The 25,247-nt window shown below is 47.0% G+C and overlaps 1 protein-coding gene across 1 annotated transcript in view; it reads left to right on the plus strand.

The window, feature by feature from the left end:
- LOC147672473 (UDP-N-acetylglucosamine transferase subunit ALG13-like) overlaps positions 1-25,247 on the plus strand; it is a gene marked incomplete at its 5' end in the record, with an annotated part of 438,517 nt that overhangs the window by 173,299 nt on the left and 239,971 nt on the right. Inside the window, one exon of the mRNA XM_086948010.1 lies at positions 11,928-12,093. Coding sequence (XP_086804136.1) covers positions 11,928-12,093 — 166 coding nt within the window. The remainder of the gene's footprint in view (positions 1-11,927; positions 12,094-25,247) is intronic.

Below are 25,247 nucleotides of genomic sequence, written 5' to 3' on the forward strand. Positions count from 1 at the left end.
GTGGTAAAGCTGGCCGAGGTAGAGGAGGTCACCAGGAGTCCTCTACCTCAACGAGAGGAGGAAAACAATGAGCACTGGCTTCCTCTGGCGCCGTTGTCCACTCCAGTGGGAGGAAGTGTTTCAAAACATCTGGCAGAGTGGGGCAGCATCACGAACGATCGGTGGGTGCTGAATACACTGCGCAATGGATATGCTCTTCGTTTCCGTGCGCCTCAACAGGACATTCCCCCAAAGAAATCTCGTCCGCACCAACTCTATCTGCTCAGAAAAGAGGTGAAGGCTCTTCTCCAAAAACGAGGTATAAAAGAGGTGCCTCCCTCACAAAGGGGAAAAGGAGTCTACTCCAGATACTTTCTTGTCCCCAAAAAGGATCAGGAAAACGAGTTCCGGCCCATCCTGGATCTTCATGTTCTGAACAAGAACATAGTCCAGGAGAAGTTCTGCATGCTTGCTCTTCACCAAATATGTCCACATCTGCAAGTAGGAGATTGGATGTGCTCGATCGACTTGCAAGATGCCTACTTCCACATTTCAGTTGTCATGCGACATGGGAAGTTCTTAAGGTTTCAGGTGGGTAGCAAACACTACCAGTACAGGGTCCTGCCTTTCGGGCTAAAGTCTTATACCACGAAAAATGCCACCCCCCTATTTACATTAGCCCTTGATTATAGGCGACACATCGGCTTCAGTCGGATATGCCAGGTATTTTATTTACCTTTGTATTCAAAAAGTTTTTCAAAGAATTATAACTTCTCATGGCAGAGAAAAACACTGTACATGTAAAAAATAATAGACATATTGACAACAATACAATATTTACAACATGAAAAAAATCACAAAGCGATTCATACAAAACAACTGTACCAGTCTCTGGGTATTCAGGCAAAGATGCAAAATAAATGTGCAACCCTCAATGATCATAAATGAACAAAGTTTTTAAACTATTGGACAGAATCACATTCACAAGGAGATGTCACATTACACAAATGTTGTGATTCAAAGAACTCGCAGTGATTAGAAATTGCATCTCCTTTTATGCCGACGCGTTTCGAACACCAAACAGGAATTAAGGGTTCTCATCAGGGCCGGATTGCTTTCTGTCTGTATGTGTATGAAAGAAAGGTGACAGTGTATGAGTATCAGTATGTGACCTACTTAATTAAGACTGCTAATGATGTATCACATTCAAAAGTGATAGTACCTTATTTGTCGCTGTTGTTCTCCGGTAAGGTTTTGTGCATCAAAGAACTGTCGTCTGAGGGAAATTAAATTGGAACAATCAATTTTAGGCATCGTTCTATGCTAGCTAGCTCTGCTGTGACCTCATGTCAAAGTGCCGCATGACGTACCTTTCAGTGATTATCGGTCTGTGTGGGCCATCCCTACGCGCGATGAGGTTTTTCCTAAAGGAAAGGCGAGGATAGTTTTACTATCATGGAGCTTCTGCGTTGTTCTAAGTGAGCACAAAACAATCAATGAGTGATTCCTACCTTATAAGCCAGCACCGCGCGTTTCAGGAGCCGCTGGCTCCGTTGTCAGTTAGTTGCAGCCGGTGGCTTTTACCGCGGGTTCCGTGTGCGGTCCCGTATTGCTTTTGCTTTTATCTTGCGCTGTTTGAAAAAGACAGGGCAATCAGTTGGAGTCCCTGTGCCGGGCAAAGATAATCCCTGGCATCTTTTAGCACGGCTCACCTCGTATCGGGCGTCTTACTCCCACCAGGATTCCGCTCGCTATGGCAGGCGGCGGCCCGGTTGCTAGGTGACTAAGAGGGATTCTGGGACCGTGGGCATTCTGGGTGATGTAGTTCACTCGCGTTACATTGAATGGAACAGAAGCTTTATTGTTGAGCGCCTAGTCATACAGGCGCTCAACAATAAAGCCATACATGACCAGACACGCATAAAGTAAGACAGATGATCCTAAAGAACTGGCATTTACTAGAGGGACTTGAATGCCCTTTCCCGCGACCGCTGTTCGCGTACAAAAAGAACAAAAGTATTGGCCAGGACCTCATTAGAGCCGACGTGACAGCCCCAAAGCCCAAAAGTGATTTACTGTCACTATGGGGCCTTAAACCTATTGAAGGACACCACAAGTGTGGAAACTGCATTTCATGCGACTCCACAATTGAGGGGGTTGAGTTTGTCCATAGAGGTACCAAATGCAAACATACCTGTTTTTCAAATTGCAAAACGCGTAACGTGGTATACGCAATCATTTGTGACTGTCAGAAGATTTATATAGGCAAAACCACCCAGCAGGTCAACAGCCGTGTGACCCAACACAGGTCAAGAATCAAAAAGAAGGTGGTAAGTGCTCCCATGGTACAACATTTCCTGGATCAAAACCACAGCGAAATGGATTTTAAGTGGACTGTACTTTGGTCAACAGCGCCCATTGCCAACAAAGGCCCAATTGATATTGAAGAAACACTCCTTAGGAAAGAAGCATATCTCATTCTAAAGTTTAATAGCACGCTTAATGGGTTAAACTCCCTGTCAGAAGTGTCCAGGCTATAATGTCACGAATTACGTGGGGCTCCACGTGGTCTGTTATGCCCCCCCTTGTCTGAAGGGTATATGACTAGGCGCTCAACAATAAAGCTTCTGTTCCATTCAATGTAACGCGAGTGAACTACATCACCCAGAATGCCCACGGTCCCAGAATCCCTCTTAGTCACCTAGCAACCGGGCCGCCGCCTGCCATAGCGAGCGGAATCCTGGTGGGAGTAAGACGCCCGATACGAGGTGAGCCGTGCTAAAAGATGCCAGGGATTATCTTTGCCCGGCACAGGGACTCCAACTGATTGCCCTGTCTTTTTCAAACAGCGCAAGATAAAAGCAAAAGCAATACGGGACCGCACACGGAACCCGCGGTAAAAGCCACCGGCTGCAACTAACTGACAACGGAGCCAGCGGCTCCTGAAACGCGCGGTGCTGGCTTATAAGGTAGGAATCACTCATTGATTGTTTTGTGCTCACTTAGAACAACGCAGAAGCTCCATGATAGTAAAACTATCCTCGCCTTTCCTTTAGGAAAAACCTCATCGCGCGTAGGGATGGCCCACACAGACCGATAATCACTGAAAGGTACGTCATGCGGCACTTTGACATGAGGTCACAGCAGAGCTAGCTAGCATAGAACGATGCCTAAAATTGATTGTTCCAATTTAATTTCCCTCAGACGACAGTTCTTTGATGCACAAAACCTTACCGGAGAACAACAGCGACAAATAAGGTACTATCACTTTTGAATGTGATACATCATTAGCAGTCTTAATTAAGTAGGTCACATACTGATACTCATACACTGTCACCTTTCTTTCATACACATACAGACAGAAAGCAATCCGGCCCTGATGAGAACCCTTAATTCCTGTTTGGTGTTCGAAACGCGTCGGCATAAAAGGAGATGCAATTTCTAATCACTGCGAGTTCTTTGAATCACAACATTTGTGTAATGTGACATCTCCTTGTGAATGTGATTCTGTCCAATAGTTTAAAAACTTTGTTCATTTATGATCATTGAGGGTTGCACATTTATTTTGCATCTTTGCCTGAATACCCAGAGACTGGTACAGTTGTTTTGTATGAATCGCTTTGTGATTTTTTTCATGTTGTAAATATTGTATTGTTGTCAATATGTCTATTATTTTTTACATGTACAGTGTTTTTCTCTGCCATGAGAAGTTATAATTCTTTGAAAAACTTTTTGAATACAAAGGTAAATAAAATACCTGGCATATCCGACTGAAGCCGATGTGTCGCCTATAATCAAGGGCTAATGTAAATAGGGGGGTGGCATTTTTCGTGGTATAAAACTATTACAAGGTCCAGCCTTCCCTTCTGAACAAGGGCCTAACTCCTTCCTTCTTTAAAGATTGTGAGCGGGTGCACACTCGCGAGAGTAGACTACGGGCACTTAGAGTCTCGCCCCGAACTACTTATTATAAATACTGTGGGGGACTTTCAAGTCTTCCCAAAGTAATGGCAGATAAAGACACTCTTTCTTTTTCTGAAGCACACATTCAGAATTTGTGTGCCTCAACTGCTTTTGATAATATCACTTTGAGCACCTCCGCTCAACAACAGAACGAGTCAGATAAGCTTATAAGACTCAAGAAAAAGCACATCCGAACCGAACTTCACGGACACTTTCTCCTGAAACACCTCAGGGGTGGGACCATCCCATGGGGTCTTCAGGTTAAAAACGTCCCAGTTATATTTACGGAGGATAGTGAATATAAAAAAGGTTTTAGTTGCATCAACACCAAGTGCAGCCGGGATCTGATGGTTCATACCATCGAAACGGCTCAAAGATTGTGTGTAAAAGAACTTGAAGAAATTGAGACTCTCACTAAAAGCTTTCAGGATAGCCCGGCTGTCTCTGATGCCAAGGCGTTGCTTGAAAAAATCGAGAAGGACATTCAAACTTTCAGAGACATAACTATAAATTCTAAATCTGCACAATACGAGAGGGACTCAAAGGCGTTTACACTCGAGAGAGCGTACCCTTTCCTCAAGGAGGACTATTACACGCAGACAGAATCACGTGGAGCCCTTTATAACTTTCAGGGTAGATCAAGAAATCGCTTCAAAACATTTTCCGACACATCGTCCTCATCAAACTCATCAGGAACTGAGGAGAGAGGGAATAACCAAAACAAGAAAGGTCCTTTTTTAGACAAAGGCCCCCAGGCAAAAACCCGTTTCAAACCACAATGGGAAATGCGCACTCGCAGGAACTTTTACAAGTCATAAATCCCACTCCATCATCTATAGTGAATCTTTCCACCAAAATACTCACTAAAGATGAAGAAGCTGTCCTAAATCTTGGCTTAAAGTTTGTCCCCACTCAGTGTACAGACTTCACTAGACTTAAACTAGACACCATTGCCTTCTGTAGGAAGATCCGGCTGCGCGCCTTTTTTGCAAACAAACCACCAGACCCAGACCCAGAGGTAACAGGCTTGAGGAACAAATCCACTTTTATCCCCTACCAAAACATCCCGAAACAGGTGGTAGCGTTCGAACAGGTAATGCTATCAGCAATCACCAAACTAGAAAAGAATAAGAAATACACTAAACCAAATATCACTAAAGGCCAACGCCTAGCCATTCAAAACTTGAAATGTGACCCATCGGTCATTATTAAACCAGCGGACAAGGGGGGTGCAGTGGTGATCTGGTCCAAAGAAAAATACCTTAAGGAGGGTGCTACACAGGTCAATAACTCAGAATGGTACAGAGAGCTCCCAGGTGACCCGATGCGGTCTATTCAGGGACAAATTGAAGAGATAATAAAAAGTGGTGTGGAAGAGGGATTTGTGGGACCAAAGGAAAGTGACTTTTTAATAAAGAAATTTCCAAGGACGCCAATCCTATATTTTTTGCCTAAAATTCATAAAAATTCGGAGGAACCACCGGGACGACCAATAGTCTCCGGATGTGAATCATGTTTGGAACCCCTATCGAAATATATCGATTTCTTCCTGAAGCCCTTTATCGGTGATGTTCAATCATACTTGAAAGATACCACCGACTTCTTGTTAAAGGTTGAGGGAACTCAGTTTGACCCAACGACGGAACTTATGGTGACAATGGACGTTACGTCCTTGTACACACAAATTCCGCAAAGTGAGGCACTAGAAGTGCTAGAACTATACCTTGAGAAAAGAGTTAGACCTCATCAGGTCCCTACCTCGTTCATCCTGAAATTAGCAGAATTAACGCTTAAAAAGAATTATTTCAGGTTCAATGACCAATTTTTTATGCAGATCAAAGGTACGGCCATGGGCTGTCCTTATGCGCCGGAGATGGCCATACTGTACATGGCGGAGTATGAGAACAAATTCATCCACTCCAATAATCCCTTCAGTAAACATATTACACAATGGTGGAGATACATCGACGACGTGTGGCTCCTGTGGCAGGGGAGCCGCACAGAGTTGGTCGACTTCCACCGTTGGATTAATGACAGACATCGGGACATAAAGTTTTCATTAGATTCCAGTAATGAAAAAATGACATTCTTAGACCTGGAAATAAGCTGCACAGATGGACTTTTGAAGTCTTCTCTTTTCCGTAAGAAGACAGACAAAAACACCATCCTCCACCACCGAAGTGCACACCCCAGGAGTCTGAGGGACAACTTGCCCTACGGGCAGTTGCTTCGGATACGGAGGAACTGCTCGCAAGTAACAGATTATGAGAAACATGCAACTCGTTTCTGCAATGAGATGAAGGATCGGGGCTATCCTAAGAAACTACTTAGTAATTCGATGAAAAGGGCGAAATACACTCCCAGGGAGTGCTTACTCGAGAGAACAGTCAAGCGAGACATGGACCGGCTGGTCTGTGTAACCACATTTGGACCAGACACGCATAAAGTAAGACAGATGATCCTAAAGAACTGGCATTTACTAGAGGGACTTGAATGCCCTTTCCCGCGACCGCTGTTCGCGTACAAAAAGAACAAAAGTATTGGCCAGGACCTCATTAGAGCCGACGTGACAGCCCCAAAGCCCAAAAGTGATTTACTGTCACTATGGGGCCTTAAACCTATTGAAGGACACCACAAGTGTGGAAACTGCATTTCATGCGACTCCACAATTGAGGGGGTTGAGTTTGTCCATAGAGGTACCAAATGCAAACATACCTGTTTTTCAAATTGCAAAACGCGTAACGTGGTATACGCAATCATTTGTGACTGTCAGAAGATTTATATAGGCAAAACCACCCAGCAGGTCAACAGCCGTGTGACCCAACACAGGTCAAGAATCAAAAAGAAGGTGGTAAGTGCTCCCATGGTACAACATTTCCTGGATCAAAACCACAGCGAAATGGATTTTAAGTGGACTGTACTTTGGTCAACAGCGCCCATTGCCAACAAAGGCCCAATTGATATTGAAGAAACACTCCTTAGGAAAGAAGCATATCTCATTCTAAAGTTTAATAGCACGCTTAATGGGTTAAACTCCCTGTCAGAAGTGTCCAGGCTATAATGTCACGAATTACGTGGGGCTCCACGTGGTCTGTTATGCCCCCCCTTGTCTGAAGGGTATATGACTAGGCGCTCAACAATAAAGCTTCTGTTCCATTCAATGTAACGCGAGTGAACTACATCACCCAGAATGCCCACGGTCCCAGAATCCCTCTTAGTCACCTAGCAACCGGGCCGCCGCCTGCCATAGCGAGCGGAATCCTGGTGGGAGTAAGACGCCCGATACGAGGTGAGCCGTGCTAAAAGATGCCAGGGATTATCTTTGCCCGGCACAGGGACTCCAACTGATTGCCCTGTCTTTTTCAAACAGCGCAAGATAAAAGCAAAAGCAATACGGGACCGCACACGGAACCCGCGGTAAAAGCCACCGGCTGCAACTAACTGACAACGGAGCCAGCGGCTCCTGAAACGCGCGGTGCTGGCTTATAAGGTAGGAATCACTCATTGATTGTTTTGTGCTCACTTAGAACAACGCAGAAGCTCCATGATAGTAAAACTATCCTCGCCTTTCCTTTAGGAAAAACCTCATCGCGCGTAGGGATGGCCCACACAGACCGATAATCACTGAAAGGTACGTCATGCGGCACTTTGACATGAGGTCACAGCAGAGCTAGCTAGCATAGAACGATGCCTAAAATTGATTGTTCCAATTTAATTTCCCTCAGACGACAGTTCTTTGATGCACAAAACCTTACCGGAGAACAACAGCGACAAATAAGGTACTATCACTTTTGAATGTGATACATCATTAGCAGTCTTAATTAAGTAGGTCACATACTGATACTCATACACTGTCACCTTTCTTTCATACACATACAGACAGAAAGCAATCCGGCCCTGATGAGAACCCTTAATTCCTGTTTGGTGTTCGAAACGCGTCGGCATAAAAGGAGATGCAATTTCTAATCACTGCGAGTTCTTTGAATCACAACATTTGTGTAATGTGACATCTCCTTGTGAATGTGATTCTGTCCAATAGTTTAAAAACTTTGTTCATTTATGATCATTGAGGGTTGCACATTTATTTTGCATCTTTGCCTGAATACCCAGAGACTGGTACAGTTGTTTTGTATGAATCGCTTTGTGATTTTTTTCATGTTGTAAATATTGTATTGTTGTCAATATGTCTATTATTTTTTACATGTACAGTGTTTTTCTCTGCCATGAGAAGTTATAATTCTTTGAAAAACTTTTTGAATACAAAGGTAAATAAAATACCTGGCATATCCGACTGAAGCCGATGTGTCGCCTATAATCAAGGGCTAATGTAAATAGGGGGGTGGCATTTTTCGTGGTATAAAACTATTACAAGGTCCAGCCTTCCCTTCTGAACAAGGGCCTAACTCCTTCCTTCTTTAAATTTCGGGCTAAAGTCAGCGCTGAGAGTCTTCACCAAATGCATGGCAGTGGTGGCAGCCTTCCTGCACAAAAAATGACTTTTCGTCTATCCCAACCTAGAAGACTGGCTCCTAAAAGGCCCATCTCCTCAACAGGTAGAGAACGACTTCCACCTTTGCCTGCTACAATTGCACAGGCTCGGCCTCCACTTCAACATAAAGAAGTCAGTACAACTACCAACCCAATCCATTCACTACCTGGGCTCCGTTCTGGATACAAAATTGGGAAAAACGTATCCCTCGGAGGAGAGACTATTTTCTATGCAGCAGAAGTGCAGAGTTCTACTACAGTTCCAGAATCCAACAGCGCGTCAAGTAGCGTCTCTGCTGGGTTCCATGGCATCCCGCATCTTCCTGATTCCTCACGCCAGGCTGAGGATGCGACCTTTGCAGCAGCCTCTGGAGGATCAATGGGATCAATCGACAGGGCGCTGGGAAGACCGGATCAATCTTTCCCAGGTGACGAATACCTCCATCAAATGGTGGACTCCCCATCGCAACCTTCTGGTGGGAGTGCCTTTTCACCAACCTCCCACGACACAGTCTATAGTCAGACTCGTCTCTCCAAGGCTGGGGAGCACACATGAGGTGTCTGCAGATTCAAGGAAGGTGGTCAGCAAAAGAACAGACCTACCATATCAACATGCTGGAGCTTTGAGCAGTCCATCTGGCTCTGAAGTCCTTCCTTCCTGCACTCGAATCACACTCAGTCCTGATCCAAACGGACAACACGACGACCATGTTCTACCTGAACAAGCAGGGCGGAACTCGGTCACGTCCTCTCTCTCTGGAGGCACAAGCCTTCTGGCACTGGCTGCTCGCCCGGAACCTTACAGTACTAGCGGTGCATCTCCCAGGAGAGTTAAATATCAAGGCGGACGCACTCAGTAGGCACTTCGAAGATCAGCCAGACTGGGTGCTGCACGACGAGGTGGTGGCAGACCTCTTCCATCGCTGGGGTCGTCCAGAAATAGATCTGTTCGCGGACGAGGAAAACTCCTCCTCTGCCCCTGATTCCGAAGGTGGTGTCCAAACTCATCAGATCCAGCATGACCATGATCCCGGTAGCCCGAGACTGGCCTCTGCAGTGGTGGTACCCGGACCTTCTACAGCTGTCTGTGCTTCCACCCAGGGGACTGCCCTGCTGGGCGGACCTGCTGACCAAGATGGGGGGGAAAGGATTCTTCATTCCAACCTTCCCTCACTGCACTTAACAGCATGGCTTCCGAGGTCCTACAATACGGACATTTAAATTTGGCACCTGATTGTATGCATATTTTAAAGGAAGCGAAATGACCCTCCGCAAGAACGTCTTATGCGTTTAAGTGGAAGAGGTTTTTTCTTTGGTGCAGAGAATGTCACTTTAATCCCTCATCAGCACAGGAGGATGTGATTCTGCCTTACCTGCTGTACCTAGCAAGATCTGGTCTTAAATATGCTTCGATCAGGGTGCACCTCTTGGCCATTACAGCTTATAGGAAGTCTCCTACTCAGCCCTCCTTCTTCCAGATGGAGGTGGTCAAGGACTACTTACAGGGGTTGAAGAAAGTGTACCCCCCTGTTAGAAACCCTTCTTCTCCGTGGGAATTAAACCTAGTGTTGTCTAAGTTGATGGGCCCCTTCTTTGAACCCATCCACAGAGCTTCCTGGCAACACCTATCGTGGTAGGCCGCTTTTCTAGTTGCAATTACATCAGCGCGCAGAGTAAGTGATATACAAGCGCTGTGTACAAAAGAACCCTACACTGTTTTCCATCACAACAGAGTAGTTTTAAGGGCACATCCATCCTTTTTACCGAAGGTTGTCTCTGATTTTCATATAAATTAGTCTATTTCTCTTCCTTCTTTTTTTCCAAACCCTACGACCCCGGCTGAGCGGTTGCTGCACTCTTTAGATCTCAAAAGAGTCCTTAAATTTTATTTGGAAAAGACCAAAGAGAGTAGGAAGACGGACCAATTGTTTATCAACTATGGTCCACTGAGAACAGGCTTTCCAGCTGCCAAGAGATCCATCTCCAGATGGATCGTCTCCTGTATTAAATTAGCTTATCAGCTTGCAGGCAAGCCCTTACTTTTGTCACCTAAAGCACACTCTAGTAGGGGGAAAGCGGCCACAGTAGCTTTCCTACATGATGTCCCTATGTCAGATTTGCAAGGCTGCAACCTGGAGATCAGTTCATACATTTACAAGGCATTACTGTCTAGAATCTGATTCCAGGACTTATAATCAAGTAGGACAAGCCTCTTTGAGGAATCTATTTCGGTAGCCTGCAAGCTTAGTTTTTCTAGGCTTAGTAATGTTATTACTGTATTGTTACTCCTTTGCCCGCAGGGAGATGAGGTGAGGGTCGCTATTCTATTCTAATGCTTATGACTATTAATGAGGATCCCCTGGAAGAGAAGGATTAGTTACTTACCTGTAATCCTAGTACACTTCCAGGGGTATCCTCATCAAAGTCATAAGCAACCCTCCTGCCTCCCTGGGCAAAGGATCTTTATTAATTTGGAGATATTGTTAACCTATTTGTTTCCATGGTTTTTCAGTTTCCGAAAAGAACAACTGACCCAACTGTCACCCCTGAGGCATGATGGGATACTGGGGGTCATGAGTGCCTTAAAGGCATGGTGTCAGTTTTTTGTAGCATGCAGCTACAGGTTAGCTTTTCAGTCTTTTTAGACTGTGTGTTTGCCATGCAGCCTGGGAGCTTTCTATGCTTTCAGGATATAATAAGAATTTCTACTACTTTTTCAGCATTAAAACAGTTTCAAAACAATCTATGGTGTTGTTTTTCATGTTTCAAATGCATATGTTTCATGTATGGCGGAAATTCTTTACAGCATAATCCAGCTCTATTGTGAATGTGGCTGCAATTGCTTGTTTTTATATATATATATATATATAATATATATAGGTGGGGCACCTATAATATAGTGTTTCCGGGGTCCCGCGCATGGGCGGAAATATTCTAATGCTTATGACTTTGATGAGGATGCCCCTGGAAGAGAACTAGGATTACAGGTAAGTAACTAATCCTACTCTGCCACTCTCGTGAGCTTCAAGTGCTTACTTCGTAAAGTGTGTATGGCCATTTCTCCCACTCACTTTATAAAGCTGTGGATTCTGAGAGGCACCAATGTTACATTTCTTATCAGTGCCTAGATGGACATTTGCTCTCGGCACTGGAGCAGCTAGAGCTAGTCTATTGCGGGTGGCTGAGGCCAGGAACTAGATACTGTACTGCCTTTGTTTTGGCAAGGTAACTCTTCTTAGTGCCCCTTTCACTGGAAATGGAGGTACATGGTCTGCATTCTTCATAGTAAATGATCCCTTGGTCAGGTCATTCCTCAGCCTGATCGACTCAACCGGTAGTGGGCACGTGCTACTTTTTTACTACTCAATCTGTTGTACCATCTGATAATCACATTGTGCCCCATTCTTAAATGTTAAATGGTGTAGAAAGGTTACTCATCATGAAGGTTTTTCCGCTGCTTCTGATGCAAATCATTAATACTCTATTTTTTCCTTTAGGTGAATTCTTCTGTAATTGCTACCTCGACTTGTGGTAATTCTGCATCCGCCACAGTCATCGCTTCTAATTCGGCAGCTGTCACTCAAGCGACGGTGACCTCTACTGTCCCACCCCAAAGTGCTGTGCAACCCATTCTTGTGTCCCCACCGACTGTTGGAAGACCAGGTATGCAGTTAATTGTGATGTCATTTCTGCTACCACCAGAGGTTTTTTATGAATGAAAAAGATTAAAGAAGTCTTTAGTATAGTTCTATGTTGCATTTAAATGAACTTTAATTAAGCTGTGCATGTGTTTCTTTTAACTAACTGATAGTGAAGGAGCAGTCATTGTTGAATCGCTATTCTTCTCTGCTCTGTTAAACCACGTTAACTTCTAAATAATGAGGAATACACCAATGCATTTGCTTTAGGTTAATGGAACGTGCAGTCTTATAAATGTTTAGTAGTTTCAGTATCAATCATTTTCTGGGATCACGTACGCAAGGTGTCGGGGAGGTGTGCTGGGACTGGGCTGTCCAGCAGAGTTTGTGACCACCAGCACTGGCCTGCCTTCTATTCACGTGTTTCTAGGCCATATCCGTCAATCCTCTCACCCTAAGGCTGAAAAGAATTTCGCCAGGGCGATTGAGGAAGACACAAATATTTACTAAAGGACAGACCAATATAATGACGAACCTACATCTGGAAACTGATCTTAAGAAGGAGATTACCAGCTTCTTAGCAGATTTAGAGGCTTGCCAGCTGTTGCAATGCATTCCCAATGTCACACATTCAGCAGGGCATCTGTAAGATCCCGTGTTTTCCAATCTGTCCTCGTTAAAAATGTTTCCCTCCTCTTCCCATGGCTTGGTCGGATCATTTTCTTGTCTCTTTTTCCCTGCGAAGGCAAGAAAATCCACTACAGATTCGTCCGCAGCCTGCTCCTTAGCGACTCTGGCACAAATTAGATGTTAACCACTTCTCTGATCTGCTGCTGAGTCATAAACCCCAGTTACCCTCTAACATAGATGCAGAAAATGTCCTTTTTCAGGACTGGCTGCCCTAGACAGCTGTATTCTTGCGAAACTGAGCTATATAAAAGGAGCACAGTCTAACTCCTGGTTTGAGTCTTTGACCAATTCAAAAAGAAATGCAAGCAACTTGACCGTTCTTGGAGGAGCTCATATGACCTAGGAGCGAAAGACCGGTATCATGCATCCATCAAGGTCTACCACAAAATGACTCTGAAAGCCAGGGTGGAGTATATTTGCTGCTAAAATAAAAAACGTAATAATCCCTCATAAATTACCTTCACCCTTCTTAAGGTGTGAAGAGTTTGAATTTGAAAACAGAATCGCCCACCACCTCGACTAACCAGTGTGACAAGTTGACCAGATATTTTTTGAACCAGGTGGAGAAGATCTACAGTATTTTTCCAACTGTAAATGCAAACCTAGATTGTATGGGAGGGCAAAGGGATGACAGAAACAATGTTGGAAAAGCACTGTTCTCCTTCCCTCTACTATCCCTCTCTGAGGTTGAGTCCCTTTGCTTTAAAAGTAAATCAGGTTCCCCAGTTGATCAACTCTGAAAATTTCAAAAACATATTCTACTTGTATGTCGGGAGTTGATTAATCTATCCCTGACCTCTGCATCTGTAACACTCGCATGGAAGCATGCTAAAGTAACACCGCTATTTAAAAAAACCTCTTTGGAGCCATACAAGCCAGAAAATTATCGCCCTATATCTCGACTCCCTTTCCTGGCCAAAGCTACTCAATCTCATGTGAATGCCGCCCTCACAGAGTTTATAGAGCTCAAGGAGATACTGGACTCGTCACAAAATGGTTTCGGACCAAGCACGCAACCTGGGATTCATCCTGGACTCCTTGCTCATGATGACCATACAAGTCAACGCCATCTCATCCTCCTGCTTCAAAACCGTGCGCATGCTCCGAAAGATCTTTCGGTAGATCTCCACAGAAACCAGAAAGACGGTCACGCAGGCCCTCGTCACCAGCCGACTGGACTACGGGAATGCCCTTTACGCAGGAACCACAGCCAAACTTCAGAAACGACTGCAGCGCATACAGAACGCCTCCGCACGACTGATCCTCAACATCCCTCGCCACAGCCACATATCAGCCCACCTGAAAAACCTGCACTGGCTCCACGTCAGCAAGAGAATCACGTTCAGACTCCTCACCCACGCACACAAAGCACTCCACGACATGGGCCCCGAATACCTCAGCAACCGCCTCTTGTTGTACTCTCCTACCCGCCAGCTCCGCCAGCCTCGCCCTCGCAACCGTCCCACGGATCTACAGAGCCACCACCGGAGGAAGATCGTTCTCCTACCTGGCTGCCAAGACCTGGAACTCCCTCCCCGCTCACCTATGACTGACCCAGGACCATCTCACCTTCAGGAAACACCTCAAGACCTGGCTATTCGAGCAGTAGCGGCATCCCTCCCCTTAGCACCTTGAGACCCTCGCGGGTGAGTAGCGCGCTCTATAAATGTATTGATTGATCGGATCATGCCACAGTACCGAACCTGCTTTGTTGGCAGTGGCGGAGTAAATTCGAAGCCATTTGGATGAAGAAAACTCTGCAGCCCTAATTCTTCTTGAGCTAAGCGCAACTTTTGATACGGTATCCCATGAGATCCTATTAGCCCGCTTACATGGGATAGGGATCGGGGGTGCGTCCTTGGTCTGGTTCAGATCTTTTCTGAGTGGTAGAACATTCCAGGTCACTGTACCACCCCATGGTTGGCACGAGTATGCTATCCATTACAGAGTGCCACAGGGATCAATATTGAGCTAGACACTCTTTAATATCTACCTGCAACCCCTCGCAGTGAGGGTTGTCATTAGAGTCCTACTCGGATGACACCCAATAGGTTATCTCTTTTTACAAGAAATGCAAAAACAACCTTGTTAAATTAAAGGAGGACATGCTGGCCATTGCTGATTGGATGACCGCAAACTGCCTACAGTTAATCACCAGCAAATCGGAAATACTACTATTTGGGAGAGACAGTAATTTGTGGTCGGAACAATGGTGGCCAGATGAGCTGAAGCCTGCACCCCTGCCTAAGGAGGCAGTGAAAATTTGGGAATATGGATTGACAGTGGACTATCCTTCGAACCCCAAACAAAGGTGGTCGTGGGGGCTTGTGGGCTTTTACGAGGACTAAGTCCCTTCTGTTTCTTTGACTTGCAAACTCGCCAGACTATTATCCAAGCCACGATTTTCTCCAGGCTCGACTAGGGTAATTCCCTTTATATATGCACTAATCGGCATAGTGCGTGCTGCCTGTTTTTGGGTCTTCGAAGGGTATAAAACACGGCAGCACGTACTTCTTGCTCTCCCTAAATATTGCTCAGCGTCACAGCTTTTACCAAAGCTACACTGGCTGCCTGTTGATAAAATAATTCAATTTACGACATTGTGCTTTGCTCACAAAATTCTGACCCAACAGGCGCCCCCTACCCTAACAAAAATGCTAGGACTCTACTTACCACGACGCACATTGTTTTCAGCCGATCAGTTTTTAACCTGTACCCCCGAGCAAGAGCCAGCGGCTATTTTTTTAAGACATTGGCGTCTGGGCTCTGGAACGCTCTTCCTCTAGCCATTAGAGCTATTTCGAACCATCTAGCTTTCCGAAAGGCCATTGAAACCTGGTTATTCCCGGCTTAACCTCTCTCCCCCCTGCCTGTCTTCCTGCAATGTGTACCTGGGTAGCGGTGGGACGTCCTGTGGCTGGGGCAGCCATGCTCTGTACAAATCCTTTTAACATAACGTAACCTATAAGTAAAATTTCTCTTAAGTACATGTGTCACTTTGTTTCACTTGATTCACATATGTCACTTTTCTCACTGTTGTTGATATAACTTTATATGTGACAGACAAATGAGTTTAAATATTTTGTATGTATAGAAACAAAAATTGATTACATTTACATTGTACGAGAAATCTTACTTATGTAATTTGGGGTGTTTCGGAATCCTTCTTAGCTCGTGATGAATTAATTGACCAGCTTCCAACATAACAGACTAAGCTATTTTTTGACCCGACAACATCCACTGTAGATTTCTCATCTTCAGACACAGCAGGAATCCTGGCCTGCCTGGTCTTATTTCTGTGGTTTGGTAGGCGCCATTTCAAACAAAAAGACCAATGTCGACAGAAATGCAGACGTATCCTAAGCTGGAGCAGGGCCTTCCTGTCTCCCCAGTTCGGTTTATATGCAACACGATAATTATTTCCATGTATACACTTTGTCCTACCAACATATATCTAAAAAATTGTGTTTACTGAGGCAGTAGAGAAAGGTGTCTTAAAAAAACGTCTTATGCACATGGGCCTTATTTACTATCCTGGGAGGACTCTGAAACCTGACCTTTCCATGCACCCGCAAGCTTGGCTTGGCTGATGCTTCCTGTTTTAGTATTTCTGTTAGTCCTGACGAATATAATTATGTAACAAAATAAGATTTGCAGCTATGCCTAGAAACGGTACAATACCCCACTTTTACTTTCCAAATACTGTCCCTTTACAGAGCCAATGTGGCTGTCCACAGTGCTTAATCAAGCATTTGCAATGCAATAGGTCTTGCATTTACGCAAATTTGTAAATGATAATGCCTTTTATTTTTGCCAGTAGCTTAAACTTGTGTAAATGTGACACCTATTGCATTGCAAATGCTTGTTTTAAGTAATACAGACTGTGCTTAGTCTCGTGAAGAAATCTCATTGGCATGAGGCACTTTATCGAAATACATAAACACCCTGGTGCCTGAAAACATCTCCGAACAGGGCCCGCGTTTAAGCAACCTGTCTGGATGTGTGAGGGTATGAAGTGCTACCTTTGTCCCATGTTCAAGCATTTCTCCCACTCTGTCCGCGTGTTTCACTTTAGCCACTATGAAAATATAGCGGATGTTCTCCTTATACACAGTGCATCGTAATATAGCACTAGTATTGTTTGGTAGTAAGTTTCCTGTTATACTCTCGACTCGTTTTTTAATGTCACAATGCTGTCAGTATTTGACAAAAAAATGGACGCATGCAGCGGGAAATCTGTTGACCTTACCCCCAATATGACACTTTGATGAGCTACTGCCTTGTACTGGGGCCAACTCACCAATAAAAGAAAAGTAATCAATTGATGGTATTATTATCCTTGAACACAGGAAACTCCGAGTACAACTTAAAATGCTGTGGAAATTGTGGTTGGCGAGAAGTAAAAGAAAGCGTGGCACTTGTGGAGAGGGCGCTGCACTGATAGTTTGAATGTTTACAGCGTGACGGGAAGGAGCTGCGGGCGCCATTGTTGACTGGGCGACCATGTTAAAGTAAAAGCGCGTGCCGTGCTGAAACCTAAGCCGCGCCCGGGAGAGGGAGGGGGCAGGCACCGTTGTTGACTGTGCGCCCTTGCAGTTATTCTAAAAGGGTGCATTTTCAGAGGTCTGCAAGTAATTTAAAAAAATATATATTTTTGTGCTGAGTGCACAATCACAGAAAAGCGTGAGTGCGCCATGTTAAGAATAAAGCTCATTCTCAAAGAAAATAAGGGCAACAGTAATACTAACACCTATTGGTTTAGTGCAAAATTTACAGCAGAGCAGCACTGTTCATTATTAACGAGCTTGTGACTGCTAGGTGCTATAAAGCATCAAATCTGTGGCCGAAAAGATCAGGTAAATGAAAAATATTAGGTGTCTCTAGATCTATTAGCAGGCATACGTACCTGAAGTCTGAGGGCCATGCACAGATAATAAAATGCTGCAGTTGCAAATTCCCAAACTGCATTCTTGAAAATAAAGGCACCGGGTGCATTCTTACGACGAATAATGGAAAAACCACTGTGTCGAGAGAATTAAATCGAGGGACCCCAGACACATTGAAAGCGTGCGCGGGCTATGAGGTGAACTAGCTAAAGAGGATCCGACCTGAGGTGGACAAAATACTTGACAAACAAAGGGGAAACTCAATAGGCTTTCCGGAAAGAATAACAGCTTTTCCAGTCCACTGGAAATTGGGGTTTGTTGAGCACAGCAGCGGGTTCCGAGAATGTCACAAATTGAAAATACGGGACTAGAGCTGAGCTGCGCTGTTACTTCCCATCAATCAAGCCGGTCAGGCTGCTTAATTTTCGAATCTCAAAGCAAGGGTGATTTAAATAGAACAAGCTGTCAACGCGCGAATGCAGCCACGTGTTTTTGTGCACCGCGTTTTTGTGGATCCCCACCGAAACTAGGACGGTCACCCAAGCACTCGTCACCAGCCGGTTGGACTACGGAAATGCCCTATACGCAGGAACCACAGCAAAACTTCAGAAAAGACTCCAGTGCATACAGAACGCATCCGCACGCCTCATCCTGGACATCCCCGGACACAGCCACATAACCGCTCACCTGAGAGACCTGCACTGGCTCCGTCAACAAAAGAATCACGTTCAGGCTCCTCACCCACGCACACAAAGCACTGCATAACACCGGACCCAAATACCTCAACAGACGACTCACGTTCCACACTCCAACCTGCCAGCTCCGCTCAGCCATCATCCCACGGATCCGCAGAACCACTACCGGAGGAAGATCGTTCCCCTACCTGGCCGCCAAGACATTGAACTCCCCCCCCCCCGACGTCTGGCCAAGGACCACATCACCTTCAGGAGACACCTCAAGACCTGGCTGTTCAAACAGTAGCAGCACCGCCCCCATTCCCCCCAGCGGCTTGAGACCCTCACAGGTGAGTAGCGTGCACTACAAATGTTTTGATTGAATTTAACAATAGCAGTTCAAGTGAAAGCTCGATACAAAATAAACACATGGCTACCTTTGCCAAAGCAGAATGAAAAACAGTGCTTACTGACTAATTGAAGGAGACAGTGTAATGCCGCAAGTAAAAGATCCAGTCCCGACGGGCGGTTCCGAAAGGAGACAGGGCTGTAACAAGGAGGGACTAATAAGCCTTTATCTCAATGGAAAACCAGCATTTACCCTGGACTATGACGCCAGCAAATGGAAAATATGGGCGGGGCTTCCACACCACCTCTAAAAAATACCCTAATACAGCATGCCTCGCAAAGCACATGCGCTACAATGCTAAGCAAGACCTAAAAAGCAGTGCCACATAGTGACTCATCAGTTTGATGGACTCTTGACTTCTGTTTATATGTACAGAGTACTGATGCCCACGGGTCAAGTGCTGCATAGTTATACATAAAAGGTGAGGATCTAAATCTAAATCACAGCAGAAATGTCACTGTGCTGTGGAACCTTCCCATACTTTAAATACAGAGTTTACAAGCAGCATATTTTGGCAAAGTAGTAAAGCCAGGGTTAAATGTAAATCCTCAGTGCCATGGCATAAACTTACCCACTGTCCTGTGTCAAGCCATCGAGATTGGGTGCTTGTCCACCTAGAATTGCACACTTAGTTGGGGATCTCTGACAAGGATTCTTTCATAGCACCGGCTACTTAGACGAAGCTTCTAAGCACTCTTATCATACAAAGAAAAGGCAGAACATTGTGATGCCGAAGATTCTACTCCATCTCAATTCATTCTTCAAGTTACTTCCTTTGTAGACTTGAGTCGCCAAAGGTAGTGATAGCAGAGAAAGCTTACTCCAGGGTGCAGTAGGTAGTCTGTGACTCCAATACAGTACTGTCAATTATATGACTACCATGGAGACTATTTACGTAATTTAGAGTGCACCATGGATTGAAACCTTCAAAGTAACTCCACGACTCACTGTCTACACCATGTACATGCTTCACTTCCCCTTTGCCCACCTAACTCCCCTCGGCAACCAACCTCCTGGCCTTGATGTAGCTCTTTGTCATAGCACAGAAAATGTTTGCAAGTGCCCGTACCTTAGGCTGTCATCGATGGCTCGTTTCCTTAGACCATCACAGAGACATTCAGTTCCGTTTAGACCACCATGGATTCCTCCTTTCCTTTGGGCATTCACAGGCAGCTATGTTTACCATGTTTTTGGAGCCCCTTGTAAACTGATAAGGTCAGCAGGCCTACAGATGTGTTAAGTTTATGCTTTAAAACTTATCTGAAGTAGTTAAACGTTTTACACAGAAATGTGTGTGTAAATATTGTCATCAACAGTCTGTACAGATACGCATTAGCCATTTTAAATGCAGGATTTTTTGTTTATTACATTCTTCTTTAAATTTGTATAGGACCATGTGTGGGGATTTATTTCGTTAAGGATCAATTCTATTCTGCTTTTAAGCTAATTCAGTATAACTTCATTTTGAGGCATGAGAGCTGCAGATTATACACAGTGCATAGATGGCCACCTAGTGTTGGACCCGGATGTTTGCAGTTAGTTTTTGTCCTGGAAAGTCTTTGGAAGTCACAGAATAGGTGACTCCTCCTTCGGATCATACTGCGCATGGGCATTGGCTATATCCCCAGATTGTTTTTTTCCGCCACCGGGCTCGGATGTGTTTCCTGCGCTTCTTGTTGGCACCGATTTCCTTCGGCGCGCAATCCACACCAGCTTAGATGGTATTGTTTCGAACGCGTTTCCATTTGACGCTACTCTTTAACTCCGAAGTCTTTGATTCCGGTTGTCAACGAAGACCTTCGGGCCTACCCAGGCCTCATCTTCCAGCTCATGGAAAGGACGCCATTTAAAAAGTGTCCTCAATGTGGGTCGAAGTTTTCCTACACCGATCTCCATGAGGTGTGTTACCTTTGCCTCTCACCGGAGCACGAGGCCAGAGACTGTTCCGCTTGTGCCTCTTTCCGCTCCAAGAAGACATTCCGGGACCGACTAGCTCGAAGAACAAAGGCTCGCTCATCAGCTTCGATCCCAGATGACCTCTTCAAAGAGGGCGGCGTCGACGTCTCAGAGCAGCAGCAAGAACATGGTGTCAACAGCAACTCTGAGGCCGAAGATTCAGACGTCGAGGACATCACTCCCGCACAGAGGGTCGTAAGTAGGAACGTCGCCCCGACCCTTCCTGGACACCTTCCAAAAAGGATTCGGTCACACCCCGCCCTCGGGTGCACACCGAGACACTGCTTCCCATGCCCTGCCTTCGAGCTCAGCAAAGAAGCCTAATAAGCCTTTAGGCGACAAGCACGAGTCAGCTTGTCCCGGGTGCCGGCCCACACCTACCGGCACCGAAAAAGAAAGCGTTGTCTTCCTCCACGCCGGCACCTAAGCACTGGGCGCCGAAGACTAGTGCTAGCTCCTCGGCACCGAAACCACACTCGGAGCCAAGCAAAAAAGTGCCACCCAACTCTCACGCTTCGCAGCCGAAAGAACCATCGGAGCCGAAAAAAAGATCCGAGCCGAAAAAGACAAATGCTTCACCGGCTAAAGACACTGCCAAAGAACACGTTTCAAAGCCAAAAGATGCTCACAGCTCAGTGCCGAAAAAGCCCTCGGCACCAAAGGATCTGCCTCCCACAGAGGACTTATTCCTTCCAGACCCTGCACAAAAGACTCTGGTTAAAGATCCAAAAACTGGTCTACTAACACTTAGTTCTAAAAAACGACCATTGGACACGCCTGCACCTGCTCCTCATCCAAAGAAAAAGGACATTGCAAACTCTAATCTAAGGATACATTCTCCCCCTCCTCCTTCTCCTCCTCCTATATCTTCACCACCTCCTCCCCTACACCTTCTCCTACTCCGTTAGCAGTCGATGATAAGAGGGATGACACCTCTGATGACACAGGGGGTGGTGCAGATAGTGAGCCACCAGATCCCTCTAGTCCTCCTGGCTCACCTGACCCTTGGGATGATTATAGCACACCAGACGCCCCTAACGTCCCACAAGACGACATGTATCCCTCCAGGCCTTCCCCACCAGACGACACTATGGGATTTAACCAACTAGTACATAGGGCTGACCAATACCATGGGGTTGACCTACACACTGACCCCGTAGAAGAAGACTTCCTAATGGATACCATTAACACCGCACAAATGTCCACTTCAAATTTACCCATGCTTAAGGGGGTTATTAAGCATGCGCCAGAAGTCTTCAAAGACCCAGTTAGAACTCGAATCATCAACCCCCGAATTGAGAAAAAGTATGAGGCTGGCCCTTCAGATCCGGCCTACATTAAAGGGCCTGCACCACTAGACTCCCTTGTAGTCTCTAATGCACGCCAAAGAGCAAATTCGCAAACATTAGGCGAGGCTCCCCACCAGATAGTCTAAGCTCCATGACACATCAGGCAAAAGAACTGAGTCACAGGCAGCAAACATTTGGCTTATTGCTAATACTCCAGCATTACTGGCAAGATACAACAGGGCACATTATGAGTTAGAATCGATAATGCAGCACCTCCCAGATAAATACAAAAATAGGGCAAATGAGCTTATACAAGAGGGTAAAAACATCACAAATACCTCGTATTCGTTGTGCACTAGATGCAGCAGATACTACTTCAAGGGCAATTAATACCAGTGTCCTGTTGCGTAGACATGCTTGGCTACGCATTTCAGGTTTCAAACCTGAAGTACAAAGTGCCATCCTGAACCAACCCTTTGATGAGCAACACTTATTTGGGCCTAATGTGGACGTATCCCTTGACAAAATGAAAAAAGATACCATCTGAAAGAAAATGGTTAGTATGAGATTCCTTACCTTAGAATGTCCCCAGGCGTCAGTCTGGATTCAGAAGCTTTTGCGTAGCAGTACCCCTGCGCGTTGCTAGGCGCCGTTTGCGGCTCCGCGGCAGTCGTCTGCGCCGGGTTGAAGTCGCCGGAGTACTTAGACGTCGCCCTTGTGCGCTGACGTCGGTTCTTCTTTTTTCCGCACCAGCAGGCGCCGATCCGGAAAAAGTGGTACCCTTTAGTAATTTTTTGAGTAAACTTTTTCGATCCTTTTTGATCTGGTTTTCGAGTCGAACGACTCCCTCGGTGCAGGTAGGGATGCCTGGGTTCAAACCCTGTGCCGACTGCAACCGACTGATGTCGGTTACCGACCCCCATCGCTGGTGCCTGTATTGCTTAGGGGCCGACCACGATGACCAGTCGTGGCCCGACTGCTGGGCCACGACGTTGAAAGCTAGGCAGGAGTGGTACCGTAAGCGCCTCGAGCTCCGGCAGTCGGACCCGCGCTGCTCGAGGTCCCGGTTAAGGAGGAGGTCGAGGGACCGGTCACGGGGCCGGAGTCATCACAGCTCGTCGAGTCGACACCACTCGTCGGTCTCCAAGTCCTCAGGTAAGAGGCACAAAAAGTCGAAGATGCGGCCGGGGGTTCGGGCGACCACGCCCACGCGGCTCCGCCAGAGCCGCAGGCGTCACGGCCTGCTCCATACCTGACGGCCTGCTCCATCCCTGCAGGTCCCTGGGCAGAACGCGACGCCGGAGATCGATGCTTTCCTCATGGCCATGAGGTCGCGCACTCCTTCGTCATGTTCCGCGGCGCCGACTGGGAGCCCAAGCGGGCCGGGTGCTTCGGCTCCGGCGACTTCGGTCCCGACGCCTCAGGGAGCCCCGTCCGCTGGTCGACCTAACAACCCCCCAGCCGGCATCGACTCCTAGGGTGTCGCCCACGATGCTGTCCCCTATTTTGACCCCCTCCCCCCAACCCCCCCTCGATCCGGTTCCAACGTCGAAACGGCGTCCATCGATGCCACATTAGACGTCGAGAGAAGAACACTACTTCTATGATCCGGCCCCATCATTTGAACCGGAGTACCAGGAGATGGAGGGCGAGGCGGATTGGGAGGGGTCTGGGGGACCCTCTGGCACGGGAGTGCCAGCCTTTTAAGGACTAGGCAGGTGAACTAGGCGAGTCCAGTGGTTTGGACACTTCGCCCGACACTGGATTGGTCTCCTCTCCTACCGTGGTTACGGAGGAGGGGACTGCCTATAGTGTGGTGTTGACAATGGCAGCCAAGGCCTTGTCTCTTGAGCTCCCCGTCGCGGTTGTGAGGACTAACCTGCTCACTGAGGTCCTCATACCGCAGGCACGCTCTTCGGAACCTCTACTGCTGTTCAATGATGACTTAACTGGCGTTCTGTTGGGCAATTGGTCAAGGCCCGCTACAGGTCCCCCTGTAGATAGGAACGTGGCCAGACGCCACCGCCCAGCCCCAGGCGACCCTTGTTTCCTGTCCACCCACCCCACCCCCGAGAGCCTGGTAATCCAGGCCTCTAATTCCCAGACCGCATTCCCGAATGCCCCCCTGATCGGGAATCCAAAAGGTATGAACAGTACGGAAAAAAGATTTTCTCCTCACTTAGTTTGGGGATGCGGTCGGTCAACACTGCTTGCCTTTTGGACCGTTATGCCCACTCTGTTGGACACGGTCGCGGACGTGCTGCCACAATGCCCGGAGGAGGCCCGGGTTAAACTCGCCGAAGCCCTTGCGGAGGGTCGAGATGCGGCACGGTATTCTATTCGATGTGGGCTGGATTCCACGGACTCTCTAGGCAGGGCGATTGCAACGACGGTGGCGGTTTCGCCGCCACGCCTGGCTGAGGTCAGCCAATTTTTCGGCTGATGTCCAGAACACCCTTATGGACATGCCGCTTGATGGCCGTCGCCTCTTTGGCGACAAGGCAGAAAGTGCGCTTGAGCGCTTTAAGGACTACAGGACTACGGCCAAGTCCTTGGGCCTGTCGTCCCCGCACCAGCTAGCTGCTGCCTTTAGCTCCTTTTGTGGCCAAGGAAGGGGCACTCCCACACGTCCTGCCAGCCACGGCCTGCAGACTAACAACCAGTGCCTTGGCGAACGTGGTAACTGCCGTGGTTGTGCCAGGGGACAACGGCGAGGCCAGTCCACAACCACCCGTGCAGAATCCATCTCAAAGCCTTCCTAGTCCGAGCTTTCAGGCCCATTTAACGCCAGTCGGGGCAGGGTTCGCCATCACCTCCTCCACTGGCACGACATCACATCGGACAGGTGGGTGCTGCAAATCGTCCGAAGGGGCTACTCCCTCCCCTTCGAGGCGACCCCTCCAGCCATGCCACTGCAATACCACAGCGTGTTCTTAGATCACCTTCTGCACGAGGATGTTGCGGCCCTCTTGACCAAGGGGGCCATTGAGCGCGTTCCTGGGCCATAAGTAGGGTGTGGCTATTACCCCCACTACTTTCTGGTTCCCAAGAAGGGCAAAGGGGGCCTACGCCCTATCTTGGACCTGCGGAACGTCAATGGCTTCCTCTGGAAGGAGAAGTTCAAGATGCTGACTCTGACCCAGGTCTTAGCTGCCCTGGACCCGGGAGACTGGATACATCCCCGTCCTGCCGGCCCACCGGCACTACCTGCGGTTCACAGTAGGCCACCAGCACTTTCAGTTTACTGTGCTCCCCATCGGCCTTAACAGCGCCCC

This window comes from Lissotriton vulgaris, unplaced genomic scaffold, assembly GCF_964263255.1.
Source record: "Lissotriton vulgaris unplaced genomic scaffold, aLisVul1.2 SCAFFOLD_699, whole genome shotgun sequence".
Taxonomy (NCBI): Eukaryota; Metazoa; Chordata; class Amphibia; order Caudata; family Salamandridae; genus Lissotriton; species Lissotriton vulgaris.